Source organism: Halichoerus grypus, chromosome 2 (genome assembly GCF_964656455.1).
Source record: "Halichoerus grypus chromosome 2, mHalGry1.hap1.1, whole genome shotgun sequence".
Classification (NCBI taxonomy): Eukaryota; Metazoa; Chordata; class Mammalia; order Carnivora; family Phocidae; genus Halichoerus; species Halichoerus grypus.
This window is the reverse complement of record NC_135713.1, coordinates 198,049,386-198,061,140: the sequence shown is the minus strand read 5'-3', so window position 1 is coordinate 198,061,140 and position 11,755 is coordinate 198,049,386. Positions and strand designations below refer to the sequence as shown.

The following is an 11,755-nucleotide window of genomic DNA, read 5'->3' as shown; positions in this document are numbered from 1 at the left end:
ATATAATTCTTTGGAACGCTCTAACACGAAACAACTGAATCAAATTGGAATCTGCACCAGGTCCCGGATTTTGTTTTGTTGTTTTGTTTTGTTTTTCATTCACTAAAAGAAAAATGTTAGAGTCCCTACGAGGTATGAGATGCTGTGCTCAGCACTTAAAGACAACAAAAACAAAGTATCTTACAAAGCTCAAAACTAGTAAGGGAAATACAACATGGACCCCCTCCAAACCCCTCCAAAAAACCCAAACAAACATGTACCCAAATGACTGGCATATATGGCAGAACGTGATCATTATCAGAGTTTTTCCAAATCGTACCCAGCCAGGAAGATGAGAGAGAGTTTTATGACCGGGGTACTAGAATTTGATGTGAGGCCCTTGCAGCTGAGAGAGGTTTTGATATGAGGCCAAGGAAGAAGGTCGTTGCTCTTGGAGAACTGACCCTGGAAAAGTGTGGGGACCCAGGCTGGAAGGACCCTGAACTCAGTGGGCAGCAAGAAGCCATTGGAAGATTCTGAGAACCATCCTGACCCAGTATCACATTTCTACAATATACATTTAAGATGGTCAGCGAGTGAACCAAGATGCAGAGAGACTTCTGTCAGTTTGCTAACTCGACCTCTCAAGTCTATTTTCTGAAACAGTCTATTGTCCAGTAAATTACACTTTAAAATATCTCTGAGCTCCCATTTCATGTTCAGCCAAACTGGCATTTAAAGCGTAACAATGGAATGAAACGTTCTTCGGGTGGAAAGGAACTGTGTTAAGTGTGCTGACCAGCTCCGAGCTTGCTAGAAATGTCGGCCAACGGTAGAAAGCCCTTGTTTTCCTATGTGTGGGGGCAGATGACCTGTGCTGGGGGGCCCTAGGTGCTGAGAGCTCCCTGAAGGAGGGCAGCCCACACTCACTCCTGGAGGCCTCAGGGAGGATCCGGGCAGGGGACACCAGACTCACCGCTGACGTAGAAGGCCTTGTAGTGTCCCAGGCGGACCGCCTGAAGGGCTCCGTACTCTCCAGCCGCCCCACTGTTGGGGTGAAACAGCACCTGGGAAAGAGGAACAGAGCTTCCTAACCAGACAGCCATGCTGGATACTCCCTGGAAAGCATTCCTTTCTGTGTCATGGTGTCTGGCCCACCAGCCCCACCCCACCCTGGCCTGAAACACTGACCAACACGGGCCTGTGGGTCACACTGGCCAACCCCCTGGGGGCCTCCATGAAGTAGCTATTTGGCCAGTTAATTAATCAGAGTGGGCTGCCACTGTGGTCAGATTCCTAGGCCTGGTACCAGCTACAGAATGCACAAGGTCCAGTGCAAAATCAAAGTGAGAGAAAGCTTGTTCAACATTGAAGAATTTCAAGATGGCACAGCACCTGCTCTTGAAACCAGCTGCAGGGCTGTCCTAAGTGCAGGGGGCAGGGGGGATGTGACTGCGCCAGGTCACACACCTGCTGGGGCCCCAGCCCTCAGGTTCAAGATAGGGCCTGGGGACCTGCCTGTCTTAGAGATCTTCCCAGGGATTCTGACGCAGGAGTTCCTCAGATCTCCTTGGAAAAACGGCTTCTTCAGCATCCAGTTGATTTTCTCGATCTCCCTGGAGCAAGGGTGGCATAAGAAGGCATCCTCGAGAGGACAGCTCCGCATGATTTCTCCAGAACTGGGCACAGCCTAACATGGATGTCCTCACCTTTGACTCAATCCCACCCCACTCGGACTGAGGAAATCCTCCCTCATCAGGCCATCGATGAAAGAATCACCCTACAGAGCGGAAACACCTAATTCGGGCTTTGCCAAGGGCAGGATCTGGTAGAAAATAAATGACCGGTGTCCTTGGTCAGTTGGTGGGTTTGGGCTGCAAGCGGGAGACCGCCCTGGTATGAATCATGACCGATATATATCACTGGAAAGGCGCTTACGTGATTCAAAGTTTCCATGGGGCTTAAAAAAAAATGAGAAACATCTGTTGGAGCAGTAAATAGCCGTCCCCCCAAGTTTCCCGGCTGCGAGAGGATGCCGAGGGCGGGACTCCTCCCACACCTGCAGCTTCCGTGCTCTGCTCTCGTGACAGTCCCCGCAAGGCCCCCAGCCAGCGTGATGACAGCAGGCTCCTTCCAAACAGGAAAAGAAGTCGTAACTCAAAACGCACTCTTCTGCCAGGCCTGCAGGAAGCCAAGCCCGTCACTGCAGGAGGCCATTCGGTTTCCTTCTGGAGAAGGCAGGAAGTGGGGGACTTGGAAAATCATCTTGTCCGCCGACCTAAGACGCACTCAGACATCCAGGAAGTGGGAGTCGCGCTCCGCTGGTTCAAGTCATGGACACGATTTGAGTCTCAGTCACAGACACTCCATCAGGGTGGGCTGCCACGTCCAGGATATTTATGCATCGTTACCAGAGGCAACTTGCAAAATCCAAGAGGAAAAGGAAGCAAAACTTCAGGTTGGCTCCGGCTCGGAAACCGGGATGGGTTTTGTTTTCCTTCGTGCAGACTGGCCAGGGCGGTCTTGTTTCTATCAACAGAGGAAGAAGGCTGGCAAATTTACACATGAATCACCGCTGAAGATGGGTCCTCTCCCGGGGAGGGGCGGGGGATACCCCGCCCGAATTTCAAAGATGACTTTATCTTCTGCAACCACGGTGCACCTTCTTCCTTGCCTTTCCTACCTGTTTGCTTTGTTTCATTTTTGTTTTGTTGTTTTAAGCAGGAGAGCATGTCCTCGGGCCCTGGAGGCTGGCGTGTATCACACACACACACACATATGCACACGCACACACGCACACACACACACACACACACACGTGCGCGCGCAGGTGGGGCTGCAGAGCTCTGTCTCCAAACGTGGCCAGCCACTCCGCATGGCGGCTTTTACCGCTAGGGGCCTCCCTAAGAGAAGTGATGGGACTTCCAGAGCCTGCAACCCAGCTCCCATCTCCTCAATGTATGGCCTCCAGGGAGGTGCCACGTCTTTCAGGACCCACAGCTGCCCCAGACCGGTTTGGACCGGCAGATGCAGAGCCATTAAAGAAGCCTTCCCTTTGTTGACAATCTGTGGACTTGGTTGCCACCTGCAGTAGGACTCGACCCGTGGGGACGTCACAACATCCAGCTTCCATCCGGGACTCAGGCAAAAGTGGGATCCCTGAGGCAGCCTCCCTTCCCCCTGCTCGTGGCTACCCTCAGTGCCCAGATGCAGACCCAGGAGCAAGACCACGGCAGGCTGGTGGCGGATGCTACGGGTTTTAAACACCACCCGACGTCCCAAGGGACCTCAAAGGAGACAATGAGAAGATCGTTCTGTAGGAAAACCCGGTAGCCCATGATTTGCCTTTAAGTAAACCCTCCACATCGGGCCTGAGTAGGTTGCCAGTGGGCCTGTGGCTCTAGGTGGCTTGAGCTCTTCAACTTGTGGTTACTTCATTTGCAAAACAGGGAAGAGCCCCATTGCTGAGCCGTATTTGCATACCGTTTTTGAGATATCATCTAGGAGTTACTTCGAGCTTCTTGAAACTGGAGTGGTTTTCTAAACCACGCCCTGTGAGAACCCTTGTAAGCCCAGGACCCATCTAAGTGTGAACACAATTAAAGTGTGCTGCTTAAAACTTCCCTGGGGAGCCGCGAAGGTGTGCATACCCATATGCATATGAATGTATAGCTATATGATCACTCACTCTACCTCCTGGCCTCTCTTCAGCAAATTCAAGACGATTTACTCTAGTCTTTTCAGCAGGTGACCAGAAAAGACCAGACTCAGGGCCAACAATTACCTGTGCTGCCCTCAAACTCCAAATAAACGTATCTCAAGCGTCTTCACAAACACTGCGGGGATCTAGCGCTCTGGGAGGCTGGGTGGGGCCCGAAGGTGCCAGCACCCGAGTGCTTTGGCTCTAGAAGGTACCATCAGCGGCTTCCGGTAAGCAGTGCGGGCGGCTGTTTCCCCCTGGGCCCCGGGGTGTGGTCAGGGAGCCGACCAGCCGCACTCTAGCTGCGTCCCCACACATCATGGGTCCCCACGAAAACCCCCAACAGTGCTGTGGCTTGTGTCTCGTCTTCCTGCCGGGTGTCCCGGGCCCACCCCCGTCGGGCACTAGACCAGTAACTGTGCGGCCCCGAGCCTGGGCCTCGGTGACTCTGCACAAAGCAGCAACCAGCGAGGGAGTGAGCGTTCTCGCGGCTGAGAACGGAAGTGAGCGCCAAGGAGCTGGCTTCCACAGGCACACCGACCACGTCAGGGAGCTCGGAGTCCTTGAAGCACTTCCTGGTGACCCCAATTATTCTATTAGTAGCTGTGGTAATAAACACTCGGGAGCACCTCTCCACTGACGTCTTCCATAACCCCCCAGGGTCACATACTGCAAACCTTCAGCCCAAAGGCGGAAACCATCTTCCTGCTGCTTTGCTGCTGCTCAGCCGTAGAGCTCAGCCTGGAAGGGTCTGCAGCTCTAGAAGGTTCCGTATTGCAGGAGAAGCCGTGCTTCTGCAGAGGGCATTTCAGGCACGTCTGACAAGCCCCAGAAACTGCACGAACGCTCACAGAAGCACGGGGGGCCCTCTCGGGGCCAGAGTGCTGGCCTGCCCCGAGCCGGCTGAGGGCCGGGGGCAGCTTCGGTGACGGCCACCGTACATCTGAGCAGCATTTGAGTCACTTCCATGTGACCCTCGGTAAAGACACAAATAGACCCTTTGATGTGTGGGTCCCAAACTAAGAAGCCATGGGCTCGCCAGGCCCTACAAAGGGGTTTGGGGTTCCCTCCGCCCACTTCCTCTTCCTTTGGGTGAAAGGAAAACACACGGAAATGACATGGAAAGGCCATCGGGCCCGACACTTCCTGGCTGTCACTGCCCCCGAGCGCCTCAGCACACACGAGGAGGGGACCCTGCGGTGCAGGCGCTGCAAAGTCACAGGCCGGGCCCTCCGGGAGCCAGGGCGGGGGGGTGGGGAAGGTCAGGGGCATAAAGCCCTTGTTGGCCCTGCCGTTCAAGAGCTGTTTCGTTTATGTGTCTGTTCATTCATTTGTTCATCAGATCCACGTTGACGGCATGCTGGCTGGGTGCCAGGCACTGTGAAGTACACTGAGAATTCTTGGTGAGATCCTTGCCTTCTGGAAAGTTCCATTCTAGTCGGGGAGCCCCACGATACACAAGTCACTCACACTACTCAGCCGTCTCATCCAACAAAAACGTGCCAGGTGCCTACGATGTGTCAGAAAACTCAATAATTACGAAGAAAACATCCTGTGTTATGGGGAATCAGCACGCCTGTATACCCGCTCTAAGCCCAATTGTTAAACGTAAGTCTGGATTGGCAAACTGGATTGATCGTAGGGGAAGAGGGGGAGAGGAGTGGAAAGAGAGGTTTGTCTCAAAGAGGTCGTCCATCAGGCCTTCTCAAACTAGGCCTGGAGCAGCCACCTCCATGCATCGTCCAAGGATGGTTCTCTTTGCACAAAGGTGGCCCTGGATGAGAGGCAGCAGGCCAATCTCCTGAAGAGCCTGAGCAGAGCACACACCTCCTCCACTTACCCTGTGCCCAGTCTGCGACCAGCCAAAGAGCACCTCAGACGCATCCAAACCGTCAAAGTGCCGGTCCTGGGGCAGGCTGGCCCCGGCCAGAGCTACCACAGTGGGGAAGATGTCCAGCACACTGCGGGAAGAACAAGACAGCGTCAGCCCCAACTATTCCCAGGCTCTCCCTGGCCACGCCGTGGTCCAGGCCCACCCAAACCAGCCCAGACTGAGCACCCACATCCTCCTTCGTGGCCTGTCCCCCTCTGCTTGCCTCTCCTTTCTTCGGGTTCCACCTGGATTTCTGCTCCCGGAAGAGGCAGAATGGCACAGTGGTTGTGCACCCAGACCCTGTGGCTGAGAGTTACCTGGCCTCAAATCCCAGGGTTGCATCTCTCTGGCTTCTCAATGCCTCAGTATTCTATTCTCTAAAATGGGCATGATGATAATAGTGCCCACCTCACGGGGTACTGTATGGATGAGACACACAGAGAAGGCATATAGAAGACCTCTGAACGGACTCACTGGGTGTTTGTGTTATAATTATTCACAAGAAGAGCACCTGGGTGGCTCGGTCGGTTACGCATCTGCCTTCGGCTCAGGTCATGACCCCAGGGTCCTGGGATCAAGCCCCTCGTCAGGCTCCCTGCTCAGCAGGGAGTCAGCTTCTCCCTCTCCCTCTGCCCCTCCTCCCTCTTGTGCTCTCTCTCTCTCTCTCAACTAAATAAATAAAATCTTTTTAAAAATCAAAATAAAAAATAATTATTCACAAGAGCCTCCCTATGGACCTAAGAATGAAGGGGTTCTACCTGTCACCAGTTAAGCCACAGCCACTAGCTGAGAGGGGACAGAGTGTGACAGGTACCTGCTGGAGAATGTTCACTTCATTATTCCTTCCCTGGGTCTCCATGTCACAAATATTTAGTCTTTGTTTAAAATGCCACGGTACGTGAAACATTGCACCCCTTTATCTCAGTTGCTTTTCTCCCATTACAAAATAGTAAATGTTTACGGTAGGGGAAAAAAAATAGAACATCCAGAAACATAAAAGAGGGAACAACGCACGAATAGCGCATTACCCAAAGCTACCATTTTGTTATCATTTTGGTGGATTTTGTTCATGCGACTTTTTTTTAAGTCATGTGGTACAATTTTACTCTATTCTAGGGCACATCTCCTGCCAGCCTGCTGTGCTTTGTCAGAAAAAAGCTCTCCAGCATAAACCAATGGACTGTCCTTTCAACAAAGCTGTTTAGATCCAAGGGCCAGGCCAACTGAGTCAGTGGGTTGCGATGCAGTCAGGAAGGCAGGGCCAAGGCGAGGGGTACTGCCCGGGAGAGAGGCCCTGGTTCGCCTGAGGCTGGGCACAGCACCGAGCTTCAGGCACACTTTTAGGGAGGCCTCAGAGGCCACACCTCCCACTGTTACCACCCAGAGGTTCCGGGAGGGGTTCTCTGCCCAGCAAGAGGGGCTGTGGGGAGGGACTGAGCTTCTGCCCACCGTGTGGCCCTGCCTACAACCCCGGGGCAGAGTCTCTCCCTGGACGATGGCACAGAGTGTTTCTGGTTTGCCTTCAGCTTTCACGGGCCACACAGCTGGTGGCTTATCTCTGGAGATACGCGTTCCAGGAGGTGGCATCCCACACGGGCCAAGTCAGGAGTGCTGAGTAAGCACTAACAGAGTCCAGCACAGTCCAGAAACCTGCCCAGAGTCCAAGGATCCTGGGACAAACTGGGCAGCACAGAGCACTGCAGTGCAGTCCGAGAAGGCCATGGTGGCCGGGGGCTGTTGGTTCGAGCTTTCTCTAAATTGCACCCTGAAGAGAGACCAGCGTCACAAATGGGTCACATCAATGAGCAAGAAAAACAGGGTCTGTGTTCGACTGGAACCTATGGCATACTTTCTCTTTCCATCTTACATTTTCTCCCTGGTATCAGGAGGCTTCACATCCTCTAATGGAAGAAAGCATGAAGTCTAATGTGCTTGGGACCCTAGCATCTCAGAATTGGTCAGGATGCTCAGAGGTACCTTGCCCACCCAGAGCACAAAGAAAACCTTGGCCCACGAGAAAATCTTCAACATCTCCGATGACTTGCCAATCCAGCACTGATTGTCAAGCCCAGGCTGTCACCCAGTCTTTCCTTCTGTGCTGGGGGAAGCCAAGCCCCTGAAGTTAGCCCTGGAAGAGGGAGAGGTTCCTGGGCACTCACGGTCCCAGTGCCATCCCAGGGCTGGGCCCCCAGCTGAGGCGTGAGCTTAGAGAAAATGTTGGTCCTACAGAGGCCAGCAAAGGAAGCCCAGCTGCTCCCAACCTCAAAACCCACCCAAGATATTTACCCCAAAGATACAAATGTAGGGATCCGAAGGGGTACGTGCACCCTGATGTTTATAGCAGCAATGTCCACAATAGCCAAACTGTGGAAAGAGCCAAGATGTCCATCGACAGATGAATGGATAAAGAAGATGTGGTATATATATACAATGGAATATTATGCAGCCATCAAAAGGAATGAGAGCTTGCCATTTGCAACAACGTGGATGGAACTGGAGGGTGTTATGCTGAGCGAAATAAGTCAATCAGATGACCTCACTGATATGAGGAATTCTTAATCTCAGGAAACAAACTGAGGGTTGCTGGGTGGGGCGTGGGGTGGGAGGGATGGGGTGGCTGGGTGATAGACATTGGGGAGGGTATGTGCTATGGTGAGCGCTGTGAATTGTGCAAGACTGTTGAATCACAGATCTGTACCTCTGAAACAAATAATGCAATATATGTTAAGAAAAAAAAAAAAAAAAGAAGAAGATAGCAGGAGTGGAAGAATGAAGGGGGGGAATCGGAGGGGGAGACGAACCATGAGAGACGATGGACTCTGAAAAACAAACTGAGGGTTCTAGAGGGGAGGGGGGTGGGAGGATGGGTTAGCCTGGTGATGGGTATTAAAGAGGGCACATTCTGCATGGAGCACTGGGTGTTATGCACAAACAATGAATCATGGAACACTACATCAAAAACTAATGATGTAATGTATGGTGATTAACATAACAATAAAAAATTAAAAAAAAAAAAAACCCACCCAAGAAACTGGTCCTGAGAGTCTTTAAAGAGACGTAAAAAAAAAACCCAGAACCTACATTTTCAAGTTTCTGCGGCTGACGCTACTTGGGATGGAGGCTTTGGGCAGGGCCACATTCTGACTTTCGATGGCTCTTTGTGGGCCCTGTCTTCCATACAAAATATTAAAAATTCGAGTTCACAACTGTGTTGACAGAAAGATGCATAGGGAAACAATACATATTAAACCATTTTCTTCAACCTAAAAGTTCTTTTTTCTCCTTCTGATTTTAGAAGAAATTAAAAATCTCCTGCATCCCTAAAAATCTCGTGGGCCTGGCCCTGCCCCCCACCCCTGCCCCGGCCTAAGGGACAAGTCGGCCCTGGCTTCTGGAGGGAGGAAACCCCACTTCCCTGGGCCTGCGCTTTCTCTGCACAGTGACCCAAAATGCTGCCATCAGAGTGGGCAGGGGGCCACCTTTGCAGGTTCTGCTGCCCGTATGAAAATAGCTTCTTTCTTTCTTAATATGGCCTCAGCCAGCCCGCACACTGAAAGTTGTCCAGAGGCAGTGCGCATGCTTGTGTTCCTCTCTGAGGTGTTGCCACAGGAATCTGGGCGTGGAGAGCCAGCGATGGGGACGACGACGCAGGGTCCGGCCGGCCGAGCACAAGGGCTGCCAGGAGCTCGCCCAGGTGGCCCAGCAGCAGCAAAGGACAGGTGTGGATGGGAACTGGGGCTGGGCCATGCTGGGCCATGCTGGGGGGAGAGCATCCCAGGGCAGACAGAAGAGCTGGGAAGGGAAGAGTTTCCTAGAAGCTGGGGACATTATATCTGGGGTAAGGCGGTGTGATCTGAAGACGGGAAGTGCGAAGGGCAAGGGGGCTGCCAAGGGAAGGATTGGGGGTGCATGGGCCTGAACGCAGAGGGAGGGGACCGCAGAACTTCCTCCAGGTGGCAGGAGAGTGGGAACCGTCCCTAGGACGTGGGGGCAGCTCCTTGTAGCATTTAGTTGCAAGTTTCTTCCTGTTGTAATTCCCTCTTGTGAGCCCTGGGAAAAGTAGGAACACACCCCTTCCTGGCCTGAGTCACTTGGCGAATGGCGGAGAGGCTGCAGCTTCCCCCAGGGCCCTGTCCCAGGCCCCTCTTAGAGGCAAGCAGACCCCACAGCACTGTTTCCAGGCAACACAGGGGTCCCCGAGTGTCAGGAGCCCCCACCACAGATCATGCACATCCATTACCTAGCAGAGCACAGCTAGGAGCGGGGGTGGGTGTGAGACCCCTCCCCATCTCCCGCTCCACCGCCCACTGCCCACGGGAAAGAGTGGGGGACTTTGAAAGGAGGTGTGTGGCCAGACCTTGCCCTCATGGTGACACCTAAACCACAGGACGCTGATGCAAGCCGGGTGTTCTTGTAGCTTTGACTTCCGGGACTGGGCCTCAGGACAGGACAGAAGCAGGCAAATCACCCTCCCCCACAACTGACAGCACTTCGGGTATCCCAAGAGAGCCACCAGGCACCCCAGGGGACTATCTGCTCTCCCCGCTAAACGGAACCTCTAGCTGTTTTTCCAAATGAGATCTGGTCACCTTGTACTTGGCCTAGGAATCTCTGAGGCTCTGTTCTGAACAGAGATGGCAGGCTCCCAGCTCAGAGATGCAGAGCACAAGCTTCACCTCTTTTCACCAGAAATCACATTAAAACTGTGGTTCTCAACCAGCACGAGTCTGTCCTTCCCGGGCATACCTGGTGCTGCCTGGAGGCCCTTTGGTTGTCACGACTGGTGGTGGAGGGGCCACTGGCATCTAGTGGGTAGAGGCCAGGGACATGACTCGACATCCTACAATGCCCAGGATAGTCCCCCACAGCAGAGAATGATCAACATTGCCAGGGTTGAGCTGTCCTGCCTTAAGAGCCTGAGGTTCAAACCACCAAGCCCTTTGACGGACGCTGCCAAAGCCCTGCCCTCCTGAGGGTGGGTTAGCTCCTAACCGTCAGGAACTTTCTGTCTGGTTTGCTCACTACGCCATCCCCAGTCCCTAGAGCAATGCTTGACCCACAGCTGGACACAACCATAAATATTTGTTGAATAAAGGAATTCCCCTCACGCTGTTATTGTGTCCCTGGGCTTTGGGGTTTGGGACATGTGTGAGACCTTTCTTTGACCTCGTTTCGTCACATGGGTGTGCAATGGAACATTCACAGTGTCTCTGAAAGGGAACCAATGGAATTAGTCTGCACCCCTCGTCCCTCGTCCCCCGCCCCCAACGCACGCTTTACTCTTCTGTATTCATGTGAGTATTTAGATCAACCTGTCTCTTCTCATCATGGCTCAGGGCCACCAGAACTGAGGTGTAAGGAACTCTGGCCTTAGCTCTGAATGGCTCAGGGGAGTTATCTCTGTTCTGGAAGAAGATCTATATCCCCCCCGAGGAATCAAGTACTAGCATAGGTGCTAAGCACTCTGGGTGCTAGTTCCTGGCTGGGCGCCCAAGGACATGAAGTATTCTCATCAGTTTCTTGAAAACGGATCATAAGTCTCTTCTCCTTAGAACGGACCCTGAAGGAGTCATGGAAGAGACACATGATGGCCCTGTGTCTCTGGCAGGAAGGACACTCCACCCAAGTTAGCTTTACATGGATGGACTCATGGAGGAAAAGAGCAAGGGGGTGAATCCTATGGAGACAAACTTTCCTGCTACAGCTAGGTCAACTTTAACACCCAAGAAAATATCCTATGCGGAGCTGATGGGGTGTTATCAGTCTTGTCCTGGTAAAACTCCAGGGGCCCCCAAACAAATGTTATCTTGTGCCAAGACTTGCTTTTTTCAGTCTCCAAACTATTCCCTAAGTCAGTTGTCCCCTCTGAGGCCCTGAATCGTTAACGCGATGGTGCACTGTTTTTGCGGCGCTGTGGTTGACTGTAGGTGCAAAAACCCTTCTCAGATGAGAAGCACGTGCTTGGTTTTCGGTGATGGAACTTGAGAGATTGCCCAGTAATTCGTGCATGTGCGGCCCAGCCTGTGAACACTTGGCCGGACTGCACCAAGTCAGCCCCATAAAAAGCAGCCCGTCTGGCCCTCTTCCCGGCCGGCCTGACATCAGACTCCAGCCCACGCTGTTGTCACACCTGCTGGCATCCCCCGCACCCCTGACAGCATGCTGCCCCCTCCTGATTGTATTGTACAGGGCTGACCTGGAGT

General features: G+C 53.0%; 1 protein-coding gene across 3 annotated transcripts in view; it reads right to left on the bottom strand.

Moving 5' to 3' along the window:
- Nucleotides 1-11,755, bottom strand: part of ARSG (arylsulfatase G) — a 101,154-nt gene that overhangs the window by 2,941 nt on the left and 86,458 nt on the right. For all 3 annotated transcript variants that reach the window (XM_078065985.1, XM_078065987.1, XM_078065986.1), the window contains exons 10-11: nucleotides 5,520-5,640; nucleotides 956-1,046 (exon numbers count right to left, since the gene is read on the bottom strand). In XM_078065985.1, coding sequence (XP_077922111.1) covers nucleotides 956-1,046; nucleotides 5,520-5,640 — 212 coding nt within the window. The remainder of the gene's footprint in view (nucleotides 1-955; nucleotides 1,047-5,519; nucleotides 5,641-11,755) is intronic.